Raw genomic sequence first — 24,355 nt, 5'->3', positions numbered from 1 at the left:
ACTCCTCGCCTTTGAATCAGAGGGTTGTGGGTTCATGTCCCACTCCCGGAAACCAAGAACTGTGATTGTACTCGAAAGAGTTGCAATCTGTGACTGTTGATAACTCGAAAGAGTTTCATTACCTCCAGACTCGACCAATCCAATGAACTCTTGGCTAGTCGCCCACATTCCCCCTTCTGTAATCTTAAGGCCGTCAGAAAAGCTGCTGCCAGTGTCTTAACCGCACCGAGCTCCATTCCCCTCTCAACCCTGTGTTTGCCCACCTTCCTTAGCTCCTGGCCGGACAATGTCTTGATTTTTAAATTCTCATCCTTGTTTTCAAATCCCCCCGTGACCTCGCACGGCCCCTGCACCCCACCCCCCTCTCCGACCCCTATCCCTGTAATCCCCTCCAGCCCCACCACCCCCTGATCTCCGTTTGGCCTCTTAAGCCGCCCCGGGTTCAATCGCTCCGCCATTGGCGGCCGGGCTTGGGCCCCGAGCTCTGGGATTCCCTCCCTAAACCTCTCCTGCTCTCTTGACCTCTCTTTCCTCCTTTAAGACGCTCCGTTAAAAAAACCTACCTCTCTGGCCGAGCTTTCTGGTCACCTGAACCTTCCAGCCCCTTATGTGGCTCAGTGTTTCCTGGGCGTTTTGTTTTCTAGTGCTCCTGTGAGGTGCCCCGGGGCGTTCCACTGCGAACAAGGCGCTATATGAGTATAGGTTGTTGTTGTTGTTCTGGTCCCGTAGGTTCTACGATCGGATAATTTGCGTTTTGCAGTTACAGAAAGCGCAGTTGTCCCGGCAACGGATCCAGTGACAGGTGACTGCCATCTTGGGTTCTCTGGATTGCAGGAGAAAACTCCCCCAGACCACCAGGAGTCCCGGGAAGATGAAAGGGGCGCTGCTAAGGCAACGCACAGCAGCACTATAGCGGCGACTGCAGTGGGACTAAGTGCGGTGCTCCTTATATGCGCAGTGTTTTACTGCACTCGTAGGAGGAGAGGCAAGTGGTGTATCAGAATCCAGGGTCTCACCCACCGGGTATTGACTGGGGCAGTAGGTCACATCTGAGAGTGAAATACTCCATCTCAATGGCTGCCCCCCCTCTTCCACCCACCGCTCTCTCCTCCTACCCTTTCTCTCTGTGTCTCTCCCCTCCCTCTGTCGCACCCATCTCTCTCCTTCTGTCTGTGCCTCTCCCTGTTCTCTCTCTCTCTCTCTCTCTCACACTCCTTCCCCGTCCCTCCCTGTGTCTCCCTCCTCCACCCACCTTATTCTTCCCCCTGTCTGTCCCCCTTTCCCCATTCATCACTCTCCACACCTCCCTTCCCTCTCTCTCTTCCTCCCCTCCGTCCTTTGCTGTCTGTCTGTCTCTCTCTCTCTCTCTCTCCCCCTGTAAATACTGACACACTCCCCGGGGACCCCTGTAAATACCGACACACTCCCCGGGGACCCCCTGTAAATACTGACACACTCCCCGGGGACCCCCTGTAAATACTGACACACACTCCCCAGGGACCCCTGTAAATACTGACACACTCCCCGGGGACCCCCCTGTAAATACTGACACACACTCCCCGGGGACCCCCCTGTAAATACTGACACACTCCCCGGGACCCCCTGTAAATACTGACACACTCTCCCCGGGACCCCCTGTAAATACTGACACACTCCCCGGGGACCCCCTGTAAATACTGACACTCCCCGGGGACCCCCCTGTAAATACTAACACACACTCCCCGGGGACCCCCTGTAAATACTGACACTCCCCGGGGACCCCCCTGTAAATACTGACACACACTCCCCGGGGACCCCCTGTAAATACTGACACACACTCCCCGGGGACCCCCTGTAAATACTGACACACTCCCCAGAGACCCCCTGTAAATACTGACACACTCCCCGGGACACCCTGTAAATACTGACACACATTCCCGGGAACCCCCCTGTACATACAGACACACACCCCGGGGACCCCCTGTACATACTGACACACTCCCCTCGGGGACCCCCTGTACATACTGACACACTCCCCTCGGGGACCCCCCTGTAAATACTGACACACTCTCCCCGGGGACCCCCTGTAAACACTGACACACTCCCCGGGGACCCCCTGTAAATACTGACACACTCCCCGGGGACCCCCCCTGTAAATACAGACACACACCCCGGGGACCCCCTGTAAATACTGACACACTCCCCGGGGACCCCCTGTAAATACTGACACACTCCCCGGGGACCCCCTGTAAATACTGACACACTCCCTAGGAGCCCCTGTACATACTGACACACTCCCCTCGGGGACCCCTGTAAATACTGACACACTCCCCTCGGGGACCCCCTGTAAATACTGACACACACTCCCCGGGGACTCCCTCTAAGCACTGACATAGGAATGCAGGAACAGGAGAAGGCCATTCAGCCCATCGAGACTGCTCCGCCATTCAATACAATCATGGCTGATCGAACAGTTCAATGCCTTTTCCCCCCCCCGCACTATAACAATAACGTAAAGGGTTATGGGGAATCGGAAATCTGTCAATCTCTACCTTAAACATATTCACTGACTGAGCTTGTTCAGCCCTTGTACAAGATAATGGGATCCTTCCGGTACTGTCAACAGTGGAGCACGATGGTAAGTGGATGACAAATGAAACATTTGAAATCTTGGCCTTCTCTTTCAGGCCTCAGACTACAAGATGACGCTGGTAAGGATGGAAGGGAGAGCGAAACGATGGTTCTTAAATGATACCCACCCAGCAGGCGCCTGCTTCTAATGTCGATGAAGTCGTGACATCTTTCTAACCGAGCTGTAAAATGTTGCTCAGTGACCGGAATAGGGCAGATGGATTTAGCGGTGTGAGGGGGTGGGGGGAGGGGAGAAGGTGGTCATCCTTGGCTTGTGACCTTCGCTGAGTTGACATGCAAACTGCTGTGCATTTTAGGGTCTGCCGACAGACTCCTGTAGACGCCCTCCCCCCCGCGATTGCTTTCTCGTGGCCCCCCCTCTCAGGGACTTGTAACTTCTCAGCCGAGCTGATCGGTTGATGAGCCGCAGTACAGTTCAATCCGTCATTGAAGGCCGAGGTTGCCTCGAACCCGTGTAGTCTCTGCCCCTCAATTATTCTTAATCGTCCATGAGGGCGTGTCAAAGTCTGTCTGTCTCGTTCCCGGTTACCCATTGGGAAGGTGTCAGGTGGGTCTTTTCCTGGAGTCACGTGGCGAACAGACTTGCAGGATTTTAACCCAGCGACGATGAAGGAACGGCCATTATATATGTGTCGACAAATGGGGATAGTTTTTACTCGCTTGTTCAGCCGCTTTCAAAGCATTTGGCCCCCACGTACTCTCGGTCCTCTTGGAGGTCTGTTCATCTCTTTTAATTGTCAAGGCCTTCTCTCCTTCCGTCTCTCTCTCCTTCTGTCTCTCTCTCTCCTTCTGTCTCTCTCTCTCTCCTTCCGTCTCTCTCTCTCTCTTTCCGTCTCTCTCTCTCTTTCCATCTCCCTCTCTCTTTCTATCTCTCTCTCTTTCCATCTTTCTCTCTGTCTGTCTCTCTCTCTCCCTCTTTCCATCTCCCTCTTTCCCTTTCTGTCTCTCTCTCTCTTTCTATCTCTCTCTGTCTGTCTCTCTCGCTCTCTCTTTCCATCTCTCTCTCTGTCTCTCTCTCCCTCTTTCCATCTCCCTCTCTCTTTCCATCTCCCTCTCTCTCTTTCCGTCTCTCTCTCTCTCTTTCCATTTCTCTCTCTCTGTCTCTCTCTCTCTCCCTCTTTCCATCTTCCTCTCTCTCTTTCCATCTCCCTCTCTCTCTTTCCGTCTCTCTCTCTCTGTCTGTCTCTCTCTCTCTCCCTCTTTCCATCTCCCTCGCTCTCTTTCTGTCTCTCTCTCTCTCTCTCTCGCATTTATAAATTCTTCTCTGCTTTTATTTACTCTGAACTTTTATCCTGTTTCATTTCTTTGCCACCGTTACACCTTCCTCTAACCTTCTGAATCACAGAAATTTACAGTATGGGCGAGTGCCATTCGGCCCATCGCTGCTGGCCAGCAAGTAGCCGTCCCCAGTTAACCCCACTTTGCGGCTGTTGGACCCTCGCCTTCAAATGACTATCCAATTGTCTTTGAACACGCGATGAGGGTTTCTGTCTTGACCACTTTCTCCGGCAGTGAGTTCCAGATCCCCCCACACAACCAGCAATCTGTGGGTGAAAACGTTTACCCTCGAGTTGCCTTAGTACAGCTACGGACCCCTCAACCCAATGGGAATGGGGCCCTCTTCTAGCTGAGGTCCTGTGGAGCAGTGGGTAGTGTCCCGTGTCCCTGCCCTTGAGCTGGAAGCTCCAGGTTCAAGTCCCACCTCGGGACTTGATGACCAAGAAAGGTGAGTGAGTATACGTGGCCAATCAGATCGTGTGTCAACCTGATATCCTCCAATAGCGAGTGGGAGAGGATTCCTGTGATTAAAAGGAAATTGGAGCCTTAATCATAGCTCCAGACTACATCATGTATGTTATACTGAATGTTGCCAAAGCAACTCTGACTCCTTGGCCACCATCTGTCTAGATCCCTTGTAGCTTGAAACACAAAGTGCTCCAACAGCGAAAGATTCCTGTTCACTCTCATAAACAGGCAAACATAAGTCACACTACTGGGAAGTGCAGAGGTCAAGAATGCATTTCCTTAATAGTCTCCCAGCTGTTGATGGACTTGTTAACTGTCTGGATCGACTTGACGATCTCTCAGCTTTTTTAAAAACTGGATGACCACGTTTCCTAGTGTCGTCCCTCCCTCTTTCATACTCTCGGCTTTGCAAAAACAAGCTTTGTGACATCTGATCATGACCTCCGTGTTTGCCTTGACCTTATCCCGGGTAGCGTGCCGCCCTCTGACCTTTCACCTTGGTTACTAAGGAAAAGAATTTAAGTGCACAAAATTTGGTTTTTTCTCTCTCTCTTATCCTTTGACCTCCTTTTGCAAACGTAAGTTCTGCACAATTAAAGGCACCTTGTACTCGTTTCATTAAATTGGTTGTATACTTAACGTTTTGTTAAATATCAATGTTTAAAACTGAGTTGGCAAGGGCAGTCAACACAGCACGGAATCAGAGATAGTGTCAAAACTCCCAGGCCAGGCTGGGGTTAGATACAGAGTAAAGCTCCCTCTACACTGTCCCCATCAAACACTCCCAGGACAGGTACAGCACGGGGGTTAGATACAGAGTAAAGCTCCCTCTACACTGTCCCCATCAAACACTCCCAGGACAGGTACAGCACGGGGTTAGATACAGAGTAAAGCTCCCTCTACACTGTCCCCATCAAACACTCCCAGGACAGGTACAGCACAGGGTTAGATACAGAGTAAAGCTCCCTCTACACTGTCCCCATCAAACACTCCCAGGACAGATACAGCACAGGGTTAGATACAGAGTAAAGCTCACTTTAAACAGCCTAGAATGTGCTTCCTGAAAGGGTGGTGGAAGGAGATTCAATAGGAACTTTCAAAAGGTAATTGGATAAATACCTGAAAAAGAAAAAATGAGCAGGACTGTGGGGAAAGAGCAGGGCGGCGGGGGAGGGTGGGGCTAATTGGATCGCTCTTTCAAAGAGCAGGCACTGGCAGGATGGGCTGAATGGTCTCCATCTTTATCTATGCTCCCTAATAGTGAGGTGTGAAGTCAGCAGAACCTTGCAACTTTACTGCCCTTATTGTAAAGGATGTTTACCCTTAGGAGAAGGGTCTAAAGTGACAAGAAGGATGAGTGCATGAACTGCAGCAATGAGAATCCTTTAGGGAATAGAGTGTGAGGGGCTGGGGGTGCAGGATAGTAGCTATGGGCCAAGTGCACAAGTTATATATGACTTTCAACAAAGCTCCCTTCATGGCCTCTTGAGAAGATTCATTTAGCAGCGAGACTGAGAGTCTGGACTGGTATCGGCAAAAATGGTCAAATCTTCGAAAGAAAGAACAACATGCATTTATATAGCGCCCTTACATCTCAAAGTGCCTCACAGCCAATGAAATACTTTTTGAAGTATCCTCCCTGTCGTAATGTTGGAAACGCGGCAGCCAATTTGCGCACAGCATGCTCCCACAAACAGCGGTGTGATAAAGACCAGATAATCTGCTTTTGTGATATTTCGATTGAGGGACAAATATTGCCTTCAGACAACGGGAAAAGAGCATCTCCCCCCAGCTCTCCTTTGAAATGGTAGCTGTGGGGATATGTGACGTCCACACTAGAGGTCAGGCGGTACTTCCGACAGTGCAGCCTTGGTATGGCGACATTATGCAGAAACTTGGCAGACTCAGTGGAGTTCATGATTGGGTAGATGTTATGACACAGCAGTTGGTAAAGGCTGAGTTGTTTAAATCCCAGAGGGAAACTTGAACAACTGTCATAACCTATATTTTCAATGGGTATGTTTGAGATGCAGCTCTGAATTCAGGAATAAGACCACTGAGTCTCCAGAGGTTTTTTTTTTGTATAAAACTAAATTAAACATTTATTAATTAAACACATACACACGTCTACAAATTACTACCATAATAACTTTTAAACAAATCCCCAAATTAATCACTCCCAGGTAAATCTTCACCAAGGCAACAATAACCCATAGACTATAAACAGACACCAGGCAAAGCACATTTAACCTTACGAATTCGAAATCTGGTCCCTTGCAATTTCTCCTTTGCAGGGACAGGGTGGAATTTTCCGAGTCCATTGGCGACGGGCGTGATAGGTGCCGTGCATGGAAAACATGGCGTGACCTGCTTCACTTTCAGACCAGAGCAGAAAATGCTGGGAGCGCTTAGCGGGAAGGGGCAGAGCCAGATGGTCCGGGTCCGAGGTGATTCTTCCTCAGAGCCTCGACTGGAACAACCAGGCCAAGCCGGCAGCAAGGGCGATCCCGCCGAAACGGAGGAGGGTGTCGACGGAGGGCAGCGCGCCCGAAAGCCAGGAGGTCTCCGCCGGGGCCAGCGAGACGTCGGCGGACGGCGGCAGTTCGGCATGAAGGCCCTCGGCCGGCCTGGCCTTTCCGAGTTTGTGTAGCACCTGCCAAAAAAAAGAAAGGCAACGCCAATGTTCCGTCTTGGTGGGGGATTCGCCCAAGCGGTTGGGAAGAGTCTTTTAGTTCAGGGTGGGGCGGGAGAGTTTTTAAAACCTCATCCTTCCATGGGACGCGGGCATCGCTGGCAAGGCCAGCACTTTGTTGCCCATCCCTAATTGCCCTTGAGCTGAGTGGCTTACTCGGCCATTTCAGAGGGGCAGTTATAGAGCATCGCTGTGGGTCTGGAGACCACATGTAGGCCAGACCGGATAAGGATGGCTAATTTCCCTCCTTGAAGGGCATTATTGAACCAGTTGGGTTTTTTTTAACCATTGGTAACGGTTGCCGTGGTCACCACCACTATCTTCCAGTTCCAGGTTTATTCACTGAGTTTCGAAACAACTTTCCTGTCGACCCCTGCTCTTCCCCCACTACCTCCCCCACCGCCAGCAAATATTTTCTTTATCGAGTTCCCCTTTTGAAAGCTCCTGTTGAATCTCATTCCACCGCCCTTTCAGGCAGCACCTTCCAGGCTCCAACAAATCAAGGGCAATTAGGGGTGGGCCATAAATGCTGGCTTAGTCAGGGATGCCCGCACCCCGTAAATAAACAAAAACAAAACTAGTTCAGCGACATTATCACTATGTCACCGCCTCCTATGATTGTTTGTGGATGTGTCCAGTTCAATCGCCAATTTATGCCCATTTAACCATTACGCCCAGGCAGCAACAATGCCCCCACAATTGACCTCAGGACCTCTTGACCCTGTAGGTGACAATGCAAAAGGAAGAATGTGCAGGGCTAAGGGGAAAAGGCGGGGGAGCGACACTAGGTGCATTGCTCCTCTGGAGAGCCAGCACAGACACGATGGGCTGAATGACCTCCTTCTGTGCCGTAGCCATAATGTGATTCTGTGTAAATATGGGGCTTAGTGGTGGGCCCAGTAGTCACACATCACCCCAATCCCGTCGGGGATTGGACGATCACTCACTATCTCAAGCCATCAGTGATTGGACAGTCACACATCACACCAAACCCACCAGGGATTGGATGATCACGCACCATCTCAAGCCATCAGTGATTGGACAGTCACACATCACCCCAATCCCGTCGGGGATTGGACGATCACTCACCATCTCAAGCCATCAGTGATTGGACAGTCACACATCACCACAATCCCGTCAGGGATTGGACGATCACTCACCATCTCAAGCCATCAGTGATTGGACAGTAACACATCACCTCAATCCCGTCGGGGATTGGACGATCACTCACCACCTCAAACCATCAGTGATTGGACAATCACATCCACCTTCCCAATTGCACCCCAGCCACCCCTCACCCCCCACCCCCCCACCCCACCCCAAAGACCCTTTACACCCATAACCCGGAAGAGGTCCCACTCTCACCTCACGAGCTGCCCTCTCACCCGCCTGCACCGCGCCATCCATGTATCCAGCCCACTCATTGGCCAGCTCCGTCCCAGCAAAATGGACCCTGTCGACAGGTTGGCGTAGCGCCCTAGAGGGGGGTGTGGGGGTGAGCAACAGAGTCGGGCGTGAGTCAAGCAGCAAAAAAAAAACTAAAAAGTTAGTGAGAAGCTAACCAGCATCAGTTCACTTAACCTGAGTGTGGTTGAACACATTGAGCCTGACATGAGCTCATACAATAGTGAATGTTGAAGCAAAATGGGAGATGATTTTTTTATCTGTGTGTGTGTAGCTCCCTCTGTGACTCAATGAATAATGGTCCTAGATACAATGCGTAGTTGTTTTCGGGCTTTGACTGGCCTCTCTCTCTCTCTCTCTCTCTACTTTCCCGGCCTGAGAAGTGGGGGGGGTAGGGTCATCCCAGAACTTTTAGAATTCTTTTTATGGGGATGTGGGAGTCACTGGCAAGGCCGGCCAACGTTTGTGCCCATCGCAAAACTGCCCTTGAACTGAGTGGTTTGCTGGGCCCCTATTAGGGGGCAGTTAAGAGTCGACAACCTCGCTGTGGGGTCTGGAGTCATGTGTAGTTCGGATCAGACCAGGTCAGGACAGTTAGAGTTTGTTCCCTAAAGAACAGTAGTGGACCGGATGAGTTTTTAAACAACAATCCTCAGGGGCATCATTAGTGAGGCCATCTTTGGATTCCAGGTTTTTAAAACGGAATCCAAGTTCCACTCGCTGCCGCAGGGGGATTTAAACCCATGTCCCCAGGGTAGTAGCCTGGGCCTCTGGGTTACTGGCCTAGTGACATTACCACTCCGCCATCGTCTCCCTAGTGCTTGTGATCCGGTGTGCGCACATGGGGAAGGTCCAGGGCATTGTGAATGCCCAAGGGGTTGGGGGCTTCTCCCAGTTGTCCACAGAGAGGGTCCGCTTCTGCCGAGGTTATGGAGGCCGGACTCCTCCCCTGTGGAAAGTCTACCCCCCGACCCCCACCAGACACTCTCTCAAGCCTCAGCATTTATCTAATTCTCTATTCCATGTCTTTACAGCAGCTGGTGATTAAGACAACGGAAAATGATTCAAAGAGGCAGGAGTATCGCTGAAAAGAGAGACATTGTTGTCGAAAATTTTCATCTTGCGCTCATCAGGACAAATGCAAGAATGCCAAATTTCAAAGGCTCGCAGCAATTTATACTAAAGGAGAAAAGGCTTCTGGTTGATTGGCCAAGGAATTGCTATGGAGAAAGTATTGGGGGAGCTATGGGCCCCCCAAGCTCCTGGGTTATTCAAAAAAGATGCAAGGCTTGAACATATTCTTTTTGTTTGCAGAGAACGGGTCCCTGTGTATGAATGTATGTCACTTCTAGCAAGTGTAAATGAGCCACTTTAGGAGCTCGACTGGTTATTTCAAATTGGTCGTTAGTGTAGCCATTAGCGCACTCAGGATTGTTCAGTGAGTGCTGTCCAATCAGATATATATTCAGGTAAGAGTCCAATTTAGGGATGAGGGGGTTGGGACATTGGGTCTTGTCTTGGTTGAACTCACTCTCCAAAGGATGTGAGGACCCCCGGACCGAAAGAGCTTGAGTAACATCCCCCAGAGTAGGTCTCCTCCATCCAATTCATCTCAACGTAGTCTTTAGGCTGAAGGGAAAGGGAGAGATTTGGGTGAATGAGGGCAAATTAGTTACAGGACCATCCAACAGACACCTTCAAATCACTTAGAAAATGTGCGGTGGGTGGGGGCAGTGGTGCTCCTCGCCATCCAATGGAGAAAGACTTTCTTCATCTTCTAACCATCTCCTAAACGTCACATCCACCACCTCCCAGACTCATTCACCGGTCTCGAATCAGGCTTCACTCCCCCACCTCTCCTTCACTCCCTTACCTCGCCTTTTACTCCTCCGCCTCTCCTTCACTCCCCCACCTCTCCTTCACTCCCCCGCCTCTCCTTCACTCCCTTACCTCGCCTTTTACTCCTCCGCCTCTCCTTCACTCCCCCACCTCTCCTTCACTCCCCCGCCTCTCCTTCACTCCCCTGCCTCTCCTTCACTCCCCTGCCTCGCCTTATACTCCTCCACCTCTCCTTCACTCCCCCATCTCTCCTTCACTCCCTTACCTCGCCTTTTACTCCTCTGCCTCTCCTTCACTCCCCCACCTCTCCTTCACTCCCTCACTTCTCCTTCACTCCCCCACCTCTCCTTCACTCCCCCACCTCTCCTTCACTCCCCCACCTCGCCTTTTACTCCTCCACTTCTCCTTCACTCCCCCCGCCTCTCCTTCACTCCCCCACCTCTCCTTCACTCCCCCGCCTCTCCTTCACTCCCCCACCTCTCCTTCACTCCCCCACCTCTCCTTCACTCCCCCACCTCTCCTTCACTCCCCCACCTCTCCTTCACACCCCCGCCTCGCCTTTTACTCCTCCTCTTCTCCTTCACTCCCCCACCTCTCCTTCACTCCCCCACCTCTCCTTCACTCCCCCGCCTCTCCTTCACTCCCCCGCCTCTCCTTCACTCCCCCCGCCTCTCCTTCACTCCCTCACCTCTCCTTCACTCCCTCTCCTCTCCTTCACTCCCTCACCTCTACTTCACTCCCCCGCCTCTCCTTCACTCCCCCACCTCTCCTTCACTCCCCCCGCCTCTCCTTCACTCCCCCACGCCTCTCCTTCACTCCCCCCGCCTCTCCTTCACTCCCCCACGCCTCTCCTTCACTCCCCCACGCCTCTCCTTCACTCCCCCACCTCTCCTTCTCTCCCCCGCCTCTCCTTCACTCCCCCACCTCTCCTTCTCTCCCCCACCTCTCCTTCTCTCCCCCGCCTCTCCTTCTCTCCCCCGCCTCTCCTTCACTCCCCCACCTCTCCTTCTCTCCCCCACCTCTCCTTCTCTCCCCCACCTCTCCTTCACTCCCCACCTCTCCTTCACTCCCCCACCTCTCCTTCACTCCCTCACCTCCCCTTCACTCCCCCACCTCTCTTCACTCCCTCACCTCTCCTTCACTCCCTCACCTCTCCTTCTCTCCCCTGCCTCTCCTTCACTCCCTCTCCTCTCCTTCACTCCCTCACCTCTCCTTCACTCCCTCTCCTCTCCTTCACTCCCTCACCTCTACTTCACTCCCCCGCCTCTCCTTCACTCCCCCCGCCTCTCCTTCACTCCCCGCCTCTCCTTCACTCCCCCGCCTCTCCTTCATTCCCCTGCCTCTCCTTCACTCCCCCGCCTCTCCTTCACTCCCCCCGCCTCTCCTTCACTCCCCGCCTCTCCTTCACTCCCCGCCTCTCCGTCACTCCCTCACCTCTCCTTCACTCCTCCGCCTCTCCTTCACTCCCCCCACATCTCCTTCACTCCCCCACCTTTCCTTCACTCCCTCACCTCTCCTTCACTCCCTCACCTCTCCTTCACTCCCCCGCCTCTCCTTCACTCCCCCCGCCTCTCCTTCACTCCCTCACCTCTCTTCACTCCCTCTCCTCTCCTTCACTCCCCCACCTCTCCTTCACTCCCCCATCTCTCCTTCACTCCCTCACCTCTCCTTCACTCCCTCACCTCTCCTTCTCTCCCCCACCTCTCCTTCTCTCCCCCACCTCTCCTTCACTCCCCCACCTCTCCTTCTCTCCCCTGCCTCTCCTTCACTCCCTCTCCTCTCCTTCACTCCCTCGCCTCTCCTTCACTCCCCCGCCTCTCCTTCACTCCCCCGCCTCTCCTTCACTCCCCCGCCTCTCCTTCACTCCCCCCGCCTCTCCTTCACTCCCTCACCTCTCCTTCACTCCCCCGCCTCTCCTTCACTCCCTCTCCTCTCCTTCACTCCCTCACCTCTCCTTCACTCCCCCATCTCTCCTTCACTCCCCCACCTCTCCTTCACTCCCCCACCTCTCCTTCACTCCCTCACCTCTCCTTCACTCCCTCACCTCTCCTTCTCCTTCACTCCCCACCTCCCACCTCTTCCCAGCTCTTACTCCGCCTTTGCCCATCTCCTACCCCTCCACCCCTAGCTCCCCGACCATCCCCCCGAACCCCACACCCTGCTTTACCCGTCCGTCCAGTCTGCAAACACACATCAACCCCCCAAGTCTTTTTTCAGCGGCTCAGCTCCACTCTAAGATCCGCCTTTGGCCAATACTTTCCGGGAATTTGGGAGGTGGGGTGGGTGATGGGAGGGGGTGCCGGGCGGTGCCACTCACTTCCAAAAACTCCTTCATCTTAAAGATTTTGGCATAATGTTTGCAGACGTATTCTTTCCTAGTGATAAAGGGAATGAAAAACATGAGTATTTGATGCAGTGACAATAATGCAACATTGAGATTTCCGCACAAATGGTAACAGCTCCCTTCAAATTCCTGGACAACTCATCGTTATCACAGGATCACAGAATCTTAACGGCACAGAGAAGGAGGCCATTCTGCCCGTCATGTCTGCACCGGGCTCTCCGAATGAGCATTGTGACCTAGTGCCATTGCCCTGCCTTTTCCCCGAACCCCTGCACATTGTTTCTATTCAAATAATCATCCAATGCCCTCTTGAATGCCTCGATTGAACCTGCCTCCACCACACTCCCAGGCAGCGCATTCCAGACCCGAACCCACTCATTGTGTGAAAAAGCTTTTTCTCACGTCACACTTGCTTCTTTTGCAAATCACTTTAAATCTGTGCCCTCTCGTTCTTGACCCTTTTACGAGTGGGAACTGCTTCTCCCCATCTACTCTGTCCTCATGATTTTGAACATCTCTATCAAATCTCCTCTTAGCCTCTCTCTCTCCAAGGAGAACATTCCCAACCTCTCCAATCTAGTTTCTTATCCCTGGAACCATTCTTGTAAACCTCTTCTGCACTCTCTCCGATGTGTTCACATCCTTCCTATAATGTGGTGTCCAGAACTGTACACAATATTCCAGCTGAGGCCTAATGAGGGTCTTATATAAATTCAGCAGAACCTCCCTGCTCTTGTACTCTATGCCCCTATTAATAAAGCCCAGGATACTATTAACTGCTCTCTCCACCTGTCCTGCCACCTTCAATGATCTATGCACATAAACACCCAGGTCCCTCTGCTCCTGCATCCCCTTCAAAACTCCACCCCTTATTTTATATTGTCTGTCCATGTTCTTCCTCCAAAATGCATCACCTCACACTTCTCCACATTGAACTTCATCTGCCACCTATCTGCCCACCCCACCAACTTGTCTATGTCCTCTTCAAGTTCCACACTGTCCTCCTCACAGTTCACAACACTCCCAAGCTTCATATCATCCGCAAACTTTGAAATTGTCCCCTACACAGCAAGATCCAGATCATTGATATATATCAGGAAGAGCAAGGGTCCCAATACCGACCCCTGGGGAATTCAACTACAAACCTTCCTCCAGCCCAAAAAATATCCATTGACCATTACTTCCTATTTTTTAGCCAATTTTGTATCCATGTTGCTACTGTCCCTTTTATTGCGTGAGCTATAACTTTTCTCACAAGCCTGTTGTGTGGCACGGTATCAAATGCCTTTTGGAAGTCCAGGTACACCACATCAACAGCATTACCCTCATCGACCTTTTCTGTTACCTCTTCAAAAAACTCCAGCAAGTTAGTCAAACACCATTTCCCCTTTAGAAATCCTTCCTCATCAACCCATATTTTTCCAAGTGACTACTAATTCTTTCCCGAATAATTGTTTCTAGAATCTTGCCCACCACTGAAGTTATTCCCATCACCAGCTCATCTCTGCATCTCTCCCTCTGTCATCACTTTTTTATTAGCACTGTTTCCCTTAACTTTCCTCACATGTTCCTCCTGAGTTCCAACTAACCCTTTGCTTCCTCGTCCCTGTGTTAAAACCTGGATTCCTCGCACTATGTCCACCCTGAACTCATCCCTTCATAAGAAATAGGAGCTGGGGGGGAGGCTATTCAGCCCCTGTGGGCCTACTAACCCATTCACAAAGACTATGACTGATCTTCTATCCCAACTCCACAAGCCTGCATTATCCCCATATCTCTCAAATCCTGCAGTAGGCCTCTTGATCACAGCCTTGAATATACTCAACGTCTGAACATTCACAGCCCTCGGGCGGGGGGTGGGGGGGTGGGGGGGGTAGAGAATTCCAAAGGTTCGCGATCCTATTGGAAACTTCTCCTCATTTTCCCAGGATCGCAATAGAAACTGAGAAACTCCCTCCCTCCGCTTTCCCCTCCTCCTCCTCCTCTCTAAGCATTTTTCAAACCTCATGCTTGCCACCATGTTCCTTCCTCTATCTAGACTTCCCACAGCCTCTTTTCAATTGTGTTGGCCCTTGTGCAGTTTGGCCTTGGACACCCTTACCTCTACATATAGGTCAGGACAGCAGATTTCCTTCCCTAAAGGACATAAGTGAACCAGATGGGTTTCTATGACAACCCAATCGTTACATGGTCATGATTACTAACTCCAGTTTTTATCTGTTAATTCCAGCTTTATCAATTAGTTGAATTGCTATTCCTCCCGGCTGCTCTGGTGGGACTTGAACTCATTCCTTCAGCTCATGAGGACCAGGTCTCCTTGGTTGACTAGTGCAGTGACATAACCACTATGCTACCAGCTCCCGTAGGCAGCTGTGCCAACCCAACCATCCTCTCCCAGCCACATCGTGGAGCATCCCAACATCTGTTGGTTTCTGCTCAAGACCTTTCGCCCCTTCCACATCACCCAGTTGGTCACCGCAATTCGACCCGACCTGCGCTCGAGGGTGTCCAGACTCATTCTCCGCGCCGTGTCCGCCTGGATGAACCCCATGAGGGCTGGGTGGCTCCCATCAGGCTTTGTGTCATCGATGCTGAAGTCAACGGGCCCGGTATCGGACATGGAACAGCCACTGAAACCTGTCGGGGGTGAGGGGGGGGGGGGGGTGGGTGGGTAAGGGGGTGAGGTCGGGTGAAGGAAGGAGGGACAGAGGAGGTCAACCCAAGTCAAACAACAAAAACGAGCAGATGATCCAACACCTCCTCCCCCCCAGCATATTGAAGATAACACCTTTGACATCGCTTACGCTATGCTGGAGTTGAAAGTTCAATCATGGGGTTGCTCAGCCCTGTTGCCCCGGGCGACAGAAGTAAGGCCATTCGGCCCTTTGTGAGCCTGCTCTGCTATTCAGTACAGTCGTGGCCGATCTACCTCAATTCCACTTTCCTCGCTCGATCCCCCCCCCGTGTTACAGTTTGTTCACGGAGTCCAGGTTGGCATGGCAACATAGGCTTTTACATGCACGCTGTAGCCTGGAGCTATGGGTAGTAATGGTCAAGGCTCCAACTTACTTTCCATCACACGGCTGACCAGGAATCTCTCCCATTCTTACCACCTGCCATTGGTGTCTGACAGGAGGATTTACAATTGATACTCAACCTGTTTGGCCAGATTATGACCGCGCCTTCTTTGTGGCCATAAAGTCCTGGGGTGGGACTCGATCCCAGAGGTCCCGGCTCAGAGGCAGGGACACTATCCTCCAAGCCACAAGACCTATTACCTCCCTTAGTAGCCAAAAATCTAACAGTCTTGACTATACTCAACGATGTAGCATCCAAAACTCACTGGGGCGGAGAACTCCGAACTTCAGTCCCCTCCGAGTGAAGACATTCCTCCTCATCTCAGCCGGAAACTGTTGACCCTCTATCCTGAGACTGTGACCCCTCGTTTTGGAGGGTCTGACCGGGTGGGAACACCCTCTCACGCTGCCCTCGACAAATTTTAACCGCTTCAACGAAATCGCCTCTCGTTCTTACAAACTCCAGAGCGCGTGGGCCCCACTTTGCTCAATCTCTTCTCATAGGGCGGCCACTCTTCCCAGGATTCAGCCCGGGGTGGGGGGGGTTCCCAGTCTACCCTTCGACGAGGTTCAGGAGGCCGACCCTGTACACGTTTCTCCAGGTGGCTTACCTCTCTCTTTCCAGAAAGCTCTGTGGTAGAAGGTGACCGTTTTGATGATCGATCCCATGGGCATCCGTTGGATCAGCTGGTTCTTCAAGGCGGGCAGCGGTGGGCAGAAGTGGATCTTTTGCAGGATGGCATGTGGCACGGCTGAGATGGCAAACAGCCCCTAGGAGGGCAGGAAGGAGGTTGGGGGTAGGGAGTGGAGGGAGTGGATGGAGCGCAGAGGTGAAACAATGTCAGAGAAACAGAACACAGTGGGACGCGAACACAAATTTAGGTTGACCCAACACATCTGCAAAGCCTCGGAAACTCTGCTCCCAAAATAAACTCCTGATGTTTCACTCATTGTGAGGCAGATTGCTGATGGGGCCCACCTTGTCGGCCCTTTTAAGAAAGAATGACTTCTCAGATCGATATATAGAAAGTAAGCACTTTTTTTTAGATTATTGTTGTAATCTCTTTAACAAGCCAAATAACCCCACTCCCCCCAGTGCCCAGTGTTACTGACTGTATCTCTACTGATGTTAATCCAGCTCCCTCACACTGTCACTCAGTAACCCCTCTCCCCCCAGCGCCCTGTGTTACTGACTGTATCTCTACTGATGTTAATGTAGCTCCCTCACACTGTCACTCAGTAACCCCTCTCCCCCCAGCACCCTGTGTTACTGACTGTATCTCTACTGATGTTAATCCAGCTCCCTCACACTGTCACTCAGTAACCCCTCTCCCCCAGCACCCTGTGTTACTGACTGTGTCTCTACTGATGTTAATGTAGCTCCCTCACACGGTCACTCAGTAACCCCTCTCCCCCCAGCACCCTGTGTTACTGACTGTATCTCTACTGATGTTAATCCAGCTCCCTCACACTGTCACTCAGTAACCCCTCTCCCCCCAGCGCCCTGTGTTACTGACTGTATCTCTACTGATGTTAATGTAGCTCCCTCACACGGTCACTCAGTAACCCCTCTCCCCCCAGCGCTCTGTGTTACTGACTGTATCTCTACTGATGTTAATCCAGCTCCCTCACACTGTCACTCAGTAACCCCTCTCCCCCCAGCGCCCTGTGTTACTGACTGTATCTCTACTGATGTTAATCCAGCTCCCTCACACTGTCACTCAGTAACCCCTCACCCCCCAGCGCCCTGTGTTACTGACTGTATCTCTACTGATGTTAATGTATCTCCCTCACACTGTCACTCAGTAACCCCTCTCCCCCCAGCGCCCTGTGTTACTGACTGTATCTCTACTGATGTTAATCCAGCTCCCTCACACTGTCACTCAGTAACCCCTCTCCCCCAGCGCCCTGTGTTACTGACTGTATCTGTACTGATGTTAATCCAGCTCCCGCACACTGTCACTCAGTAACCCCTCTCCCCCCAGCGCCCTGTATTACTGACTGTATCTCTACTGATGTCAGTGTAGCTCCCTGATGCTTTCAGGGTTGGTGTCTTGAATGTCAAATCACCAAGATGAAATAGGAAAATGATTGAAGTCTCTAATTCACAGAAAATTAATAGATGTTGGGATGATTCTGAATCTCTGCTCCTTCCCATTCCCCTGTTGTCAGTGAGCTTGTCTTGTACCTGTGTTGCTGTGTTTTAGAGAGGGTAGGTGTGTGTTTGAATCTCAGGCCTTTGTTGAAGTAGCTCTGAAGCAGCCATGAGAAGGCCCATTGGAACAGTCCCTCACTCTGCTCCCTGCCCATCCTGTCCCTCTAGCAGTATAACCAAGATGGGCCACTCAATCTACTCGGGACTCCATTACAACTTCCGCTATCCCTCCACCACTCTTCCTACTTCCTCCCCACCCCTCCACCCTTTCCCACCTATCATCATTCTCTTTCCCCATTCTTCCCTCCCCCACCATCTCCTCCTCCACATCCCACCCTCCTCTCTTCCGTCCGCTCTCCTCCTCCCCCTCCCTTTACCTCCACCCCCAATCTCTTCCTCCTCCGCTCTCATCCTTCTTCATTCCCTCCTGCCCCTCCCTCCCTCACCCCTGACTCTCTCTCCCCCTCTCTCTCTCTCCCCTCCCCTTGAACTCAGACCAGGCCTTGCTGTGTTGGACCTGGAGTTGGGTTGGGTTGGGGGGTGGTTAGTTTAAGGGAGCTGGTGTGATTTCTTCGCCTTCCAACAGCCCCCAGTCTCTTCTCACCTTGAACGTCTCGCCCCCATCGCTGGTGATGGTGACACCTTCGGCCTCCTGCTCCACTCTGACCGCCGGCGACTTCAATCGGACCCTGTCCCTCCCGATCCGCTCGGCCAACCTCTCGCTGATCATCTGCGCTCCTCCGACGAACTTCCGCTCCTGCAAGATCAAACGAAGAGGGTGGGTGGAGGGGGTGAAGTGTCACTGCCAAGTCAGAGTGCAACAGAGGAGCAGAAGGAGGCCATTCGGTCCATCGAACCTGCTCCGCCACCCAATGAGATTTTCGACAATCCGTATCTTGACTCCGCCAAGCCACCTTGGCTCCGTAACCCTTCAGCCCCCTAACTCGACAAGAATCTAAAGTTAGAGGCTTTTGACTGACCCCATTGTTTGAAAGGTCAAGGGTCAGAGGGCACAGATTGAAGGCGATTGGCCAAACAGCCAAAGGCCACGTGAGGAAAACCTTTTTTTTTAGGCGCTGCGAGAGTTTCGGATCTGGAAATGCACCGCCTGAGAGTGCGGCGGAGGTGAGGTAAACGTTATTTTGCAATTGGACAGCACTTGCTGAACAACCCTGGTTGTTCAATCGTGGCTTTCGCAAGGGAGTTGGATAGTTAGCTGAAGAGAAGTAAAAAAACACCTGCGGAGCTGCGGGGAAATGGCGGGGGTGTGTGTGGGGCGAGCTGAATTGCCCTTGCAGAGTGCCAGCACGATGGGCCGAATGGCCTCCTTCTGTGCTGTAACCATTCTATGATTCCCAGCTTCAGTAGATTTTTTTTGGGGGGGAAGATAAGATTCCCACTCCCCTTTGTGTGAGGAAGTGCTTCCGCACATCGCCCCTGAATAGCCTGGTTCTACTTTTAAGGTTGAATATTGCTGAAAAGAGAGACATGTTGCTGAAGCTTTTTATCTTACACTCATCAGGACAAATGCAAGAATGCCAAATTTCAAAACGATCACCACAATTTATACTACAGGACAAAAGGGTGCTGATGTGTTGGCAAGTTGACTCTGATTGGCTGGGTTGTTGCCATGGAGAAAACAACAGGGGCCTATCGGCTCCCCAAGCTATCGGGCAATTCAAAAAAGGCGCAAGGCTTGAACATGTTCCTTCTGTTTGCAGAGAATGGGTCCCTGTGTATGAATGTATGTCACCTCTAGCCAGTGTAAATGAGCCAAGTTATGGGCTTGACTGGTTTTCTTGAATTGGTTGCTAGGGTAGCTATGAGAGCATTCAGGGTTGTTCAGCAAGTGCTGTCCAATTGCGAAATAACATCTAACAGTACACACGTTGTTTTGGGTTTTGCAAGCGCGGGCTGGTTCTTCCCCCCTTATTCTAGGCTTCCCCCGCAACCAGAGGAAATAGTTTCTCTCTATTGACCTTATCAAATACCTTCGGCTGAGTTTATTTGTGCTGGAACACTAGGGGGAGCACTTCCTGCACATGCACAGTGTCAGTGCCAACTGTGTGCATTAAAATGCATAAGTTGGTTTGACACAGACTAATAATGAAGTTCCAGTTACCCATTTTTAGGTCTGTGAAGTCCTTGCACCTAGTCTACCTATCATTTTCAACTGTTTCTTCCAGACTTTTTTTTTACACTTATTCTTTCATGGGACATGGGTAAGGCCAGCATTTGTTACCCATCCCTAATTGCCCTTGAACTGCATGGCTTTCCACACCATTTCAGAAGGAAGTTAAGAGTCAACGATGTTGCTGTGGGTCTGGGGTCACATGTAGGCCAGTGCAGGTACGGACATTAGTGAACCAGATGGGTTTTTTTACAGCAATCAATGGTAGCTTCAATTCCAAATTTTGTTAATTGAATTTATACTCCACCAGTCCCTGCAATGGGATTTAGAACCAGCTAGTTTCCACCTCCAGGTTACCAGCCCAGTGATATTCCCACTGTTTCCAATGGCAATGCATGAGTGCTCTGCAGCACTAAGGGTTTGTCATGTCAACTGAACTGTGAGTGATATAACCAGTTAAACAGTTCACGCTGAAATTAGCAGAGTTGCTTCTACATGTAATATGTTGCGAAGAGTCACTGCACTCAATTTAACACAAGGGGTGCCTTTTAAGCTGTGGCTCAGTGGGTTGCATACTTGCCTCAGAGACAGAAGGTTGTGGGTTCATGTCCCACTCCAGAGACCTGAATGCAAAATCCAGGCTGTCGCTCACGGTGCAGGACTGAGGGAGTGCTGCATTGTCGAAGGTGCCGTCGTTTGGGCGAGACAAGCTAAAGTCCCATCTGCCCTTTGCGTGTGGAAAATTCCTCAGGCACTGCTCGAAAATGGGGAGTCCCGGCCAATAGCCAACATCACTAAAACGGGTTATTTGGTCAGTTATCATCTTGCTGTTCGTGGGGTCTTGCTGTGCACAAATTGGCTGCTGGGTTACCGCCAGGTTACCACCATTACCAAGGGGGCTTGACAGCATGGATGCTGAGAGGATGGTTCCCCTTGTGGGAGCGATTGGAACTAGGGGGCATGGTTTGAAAATAAGGGGTCTCCGATTTTAAGACGGAGATGAGAAAGATTTTCCTCTCTCAGATGATTGTGAGACCACCGGCGGTGGGGGGAGGGCTGCTGAATATTTTTAAGGCTGCCTCAAAGCGAATGGGGGGTGGACAGGGAAGTAGGGGCCACAATCAGATCGGCCATGATCTTATCGAATGGCAGAGCAGGCCCGAGGGGCCGAGTGGCCTACTTCTGCCCCATACGTTTGTATTGCAACAGCGACTACACTTCAAGAAGTATTTAACTGGGCGCAAAGCGCTTCGAGGCACCCAGTGGCCGAGCATGGCGCTATAGCAATGTGAGCCTTTCTTCACAACCGATTTCCACCTCGACGGGGAATTTGCCAGAACGGAAGCAGGGATTGAAGGCGCGGCCGCCAACGGTGGAGCAGTGGAAATCGGTGTGGGGGGTGGGGGGGTGATGCTCGAGAGGCCGGGGTTTGAGGGGCGCAGAGATCTCGGAGAGTTGTCGGAGCTGGAGGAGGTTACAGAGGCGGAGGGGGTGGGGGGTGGGGGAGCCGGCCGGGGAACTTGGCCATGGAGGGATCTGGAATCAAGGATGAGGGACTCTCTGGGCCAGGCCGCTCGAAGGGCCTTGAGGCTCAGTCGCCCAAACCCCGTTGAACGAGCGTCGCCGGCTCGGTCAACTCCTGAGTAGCTTCTGGACACATCTGTCTAGCTAAAACCACAGCTGTCACTACGCCAGAACGCTTTGATTGAAGTTTGAGTTCAGACCCAGTGCAGATGTGCAGATGGCGCAGTGTGAACTTGCCAATAAGGGGTCAGAGAAGATCGTGTGAAAATTGTATTCATTTCCGCAACCTCTCCAAGGTCGCCTGGCCCAACATTTTCACTCAACCAATTCCAAGAGAAATCTTTGGCAGTGGACACAGGCTCAACAGTTGCATTCGAAAAGGAATTGGGTAAGCACTAAAGAAGAAACAGATTGCAGAGATACTGGGAAAGAACGGGACAGAGTGGGGGGTGTTGTGACTGATTGGATTGCACACTAACAGAGCCAGTATAGACTTGATGCCATTACAGCACAGAAGGAGGCCTTTCAACCCATTGAGTTCATGCTGGCTCTCCGTAGGGCAATCCGGCCAGCCTCAGTCCTCCATTCTACCCCTGCAGCTCTGCAGCTTTTTTTTCCCCTTCAAGTGCCTGCTGTAATTTTATATCTTGGAGCTATGCAGAGATGACACTAGTTTCTATTCGTGCAATGGGTTTGCTTCACAGTGCTTTAAAATGTCTGCTCCACGTTTCCAGCTCTTTCTACAGCGTTGTTTACTTTTTCCTGAGTCCCCCACACCCAGGCTTAACCAATCAAGCACAGTGAACATCAATGGTAAACAGGTTCACGTAATCGAACACAGAACAATTGAACACTACAGGGCCTATCCAATTTCTTTTTGAATTCATTGATTTCCTTTGCTTCCACCACCTTCATAGGCAGCGAGTTCCAGGTCATTACCACTCGCTGTGCAAAACAGTTCTTTCTCACATCCACCAACTTCCCCCCCTTCCCCACCCCCCGACCGTTTCTCTTTCTTCCCAAAACCTTAAATCTCTGTCCCCTGGTCTTTACTTCCTTTTCTGCTGTTGTCATGGCTCGTTCAGTTATGAGGGTAGATCGGAGAGGTTGGGACTGTTCTCCTTGGAGAGATGGAGGCTAGTTTCTATTCTTGCAATGGGTTTGCTTCACAGTGCTTTAAAATGTCTGCTCCACGTTTCCAGCTCTTTCTACAGCGTTGTTTACTTTTTCCTGAGTCCCCCACATTGATAGAGATGTTCAAAATCATGAGGGGGCCGGACAGAGTAGATGAGGAGAAACTGTTCCCGCTCCTAAAAAGATCAGGAACAGGCTGAAAGTGATTTTGCAAAAGAAGCAAGTGTGGCGTAAGAAAAATATTTTCACACAGCGAGTGGGTTCGGGTCCGGAACGCACGGCCTGGACGTGTGGTGGAGGCAGGTTCAATCGAGGCATTAGATGATTATTTGAACAGAAACAATGCGCAAGGGTCCGGGGAAAAGGCAGGAAAACGGCACGAGTCTCAATGCTCATTTAGAGAGCCGGCGCAGAAACGATGGGCTGAACGGCCTCCTTCTGCGCTGTAACAGCCCCGTGATTCTGTGATGTGGTTCTATGATTCTCACAAAGTCTAGGACCCTGCGTGGACGTTGTTCCAATTTAAGCAGCCTTTGAAACATCTGCCGTCTCCTGGAAGAGAGTTCCAAACCTCTACCATATTTGTGCTTAGAAATATTTCCTAATTTCACTCCTCAAAGAATCTGGCTCGAATGTTTAGACTCTGCCTCCTGGTCCTAGACGCTCCGACCAGCAGAAATAGTTTCTCTCCATTGACCTCATCTGTTTACCTTAATACCTTGAAAGTTTCGATCAATCACCCTAACCTTCTAAACTCCAAGGAATGCACCGCGGGTTTGTGTAATCTCTCCTCGTAAATTAATCCTTGGAGTCCAGGTCTCATTCTGGTAAATCTACGCTGCATTCCCTCCAGGGCCAATATATCCCTCCCAAGATGTGATGCCCAGGACCATTCACAGTAACACAGCAGCCGGTCTGTGTGTAGCGTGTTCCCACAAACAGCAACGGGATTTTAAAACATATGATTCACTCACGGGGATGTGGGCTTCGCTGGCTGTGCCCAGCATTTATTGCCCATCCCTAGTTACCCCATGAGAAGGTGGTGGTGAGCTGCCTGTGAGCTGCACTGTGCCCTGACAATTCCAAGAGAAATCTTTGGCAGTGGGCACAGGCTCAACCGTTGCATTCGAAAAAGGAATTGGATAAACACTGACAGTTGGCTGTATTTGGTGAGGGATAAATAGGCGGGTAAGGATAACGGAGAGAGCCCTGGTGCCATTGGAATCATTGTATGTCCATCTCAGAGGGGACTGGCAAAATTCCAACAGTGCAGCACTCCCATGGAACTGTGCAGGGATGACACTCATTTCAGGTTTTATTCACAGTGCTTTAAAATGTCTGCTCCATGCTTCTAGCTCTTTGCTTCCAGGTCTTTCTACAGCTTTGTATACTTTTCTCTGAATACACACCCAGGCTGGGAATGTCCCAGCTATTGAGTGAGGATCACCTCTAAACATATGTCCCACCTGGGCCCCTCCAGCGATATTGCAAATCCGATCAATGCCTTGTCCGCACTTTATTGCCCACAGGACGGAGAGCGCTGAGATCTCGTAAGCTTCCACGCAGAACACCGTCCTGACGAAGATATTCAGGAGACTCCTCGTGGATCTGCTCGGGGTGGGGAGACCAGAGGAGGGAGATTAGCCACCTGCAAATCCTCAGAAGAACCCGCAAAGCT

The 24,355-nt window shown here is 51.4% G+C and overlaps 2 protein-coding genes across 3 annotated transcripts in view; one reads left to right on the top strand and one right to left on the bottom strand.

The window, feature by feature from the left end:
• The window catches only part of LOC144671832 (uncharacterized), an 8,262-nt gene extending 5,325 nt beyond the window's left edge, over window positions 1-2,937 (top strand). The window contains exon 3 of the mRNA XM_078533886.1: window positions 2,667-2,937. Coding sequence (XP_078390012.1) covers window positions 2,667-2,731 — 65 coding nt within the window. The 3' untranslated portion in view covers window positions 2,732-2,937. The remainder of the gene's footprint in view (window positions 1-2,666) is intronic.
• Window positions 2,938-6,458: 3,521 nt separating this feature from the next.
• LOC144671810 (amine oxidase [flavin-containing] B-like) overlaps window positions 6,459-24,355 on the bottom strand; it is a 39,681-nt gene continuing 21,784 nt past the window's right edge. The window contains exons 6-13 of one of the 2 annotated variants that reach the window (XM_078533857.1): window positions 24,144-24,285; window positions 18,493-18,645; window positions 16,345-16,504; window positions 15,149-15,293; window positions 12,630-12,687; window positions 10,005-10,102; window positions 8,435-8,546; window positions 6,459-7,030 (exon numbers count right to left, since the gene is read on the bottom strand). In XM_078533857.1, the coding sequence (XP_078389983.1) occupies window positions 6,836-7,030; window positions 8,435-8,546; window positions 10,005-10,102; window positions 12,630-12,687; window positions 15,149-15,293; window positions 16,345-16,504; window positions 18,493-18,645; window positions 24,144-24,285 (1,063 nt within the window). In that variant the 3' untranslated portion in view covers window positions 6,459-6,835. The remainder of the gene's footprint in view (window positions 7,031-8,434; window positions 8,547-10,004; window positions 10,103-12,629; window positions 12,688-15,148; window positions 15,294-16,344; window positions 16,505-18,492; window positions 18,646-24,143; window positions 24,286-24,355) is intronic. The other variant, XM_078533856.1, reaches the window with a different exon arrangement.

The sequence above is a fragment of the Cetorhinus maximus genome, chromosome 34 (assembly GCF_964194155.1).
Source record: "Cetorhinus maximus chromosome 34, sCetMax3.hap1.1, whole genome shotgun sequence".
Classification (NCBI taxonomy): domain Eukaryota; kingdom Metazoa; phylum Chordata; class Chondrichthyes; order Lamniformes; family Cetorhinidae; genus Cetorhinus; species Cetorhinus maximus.
The sequence above is the reverse complement of the archived record's forward strand: the minus strand, read 5'-3'. Positions and strand labels throughout refer to the sequence as shown.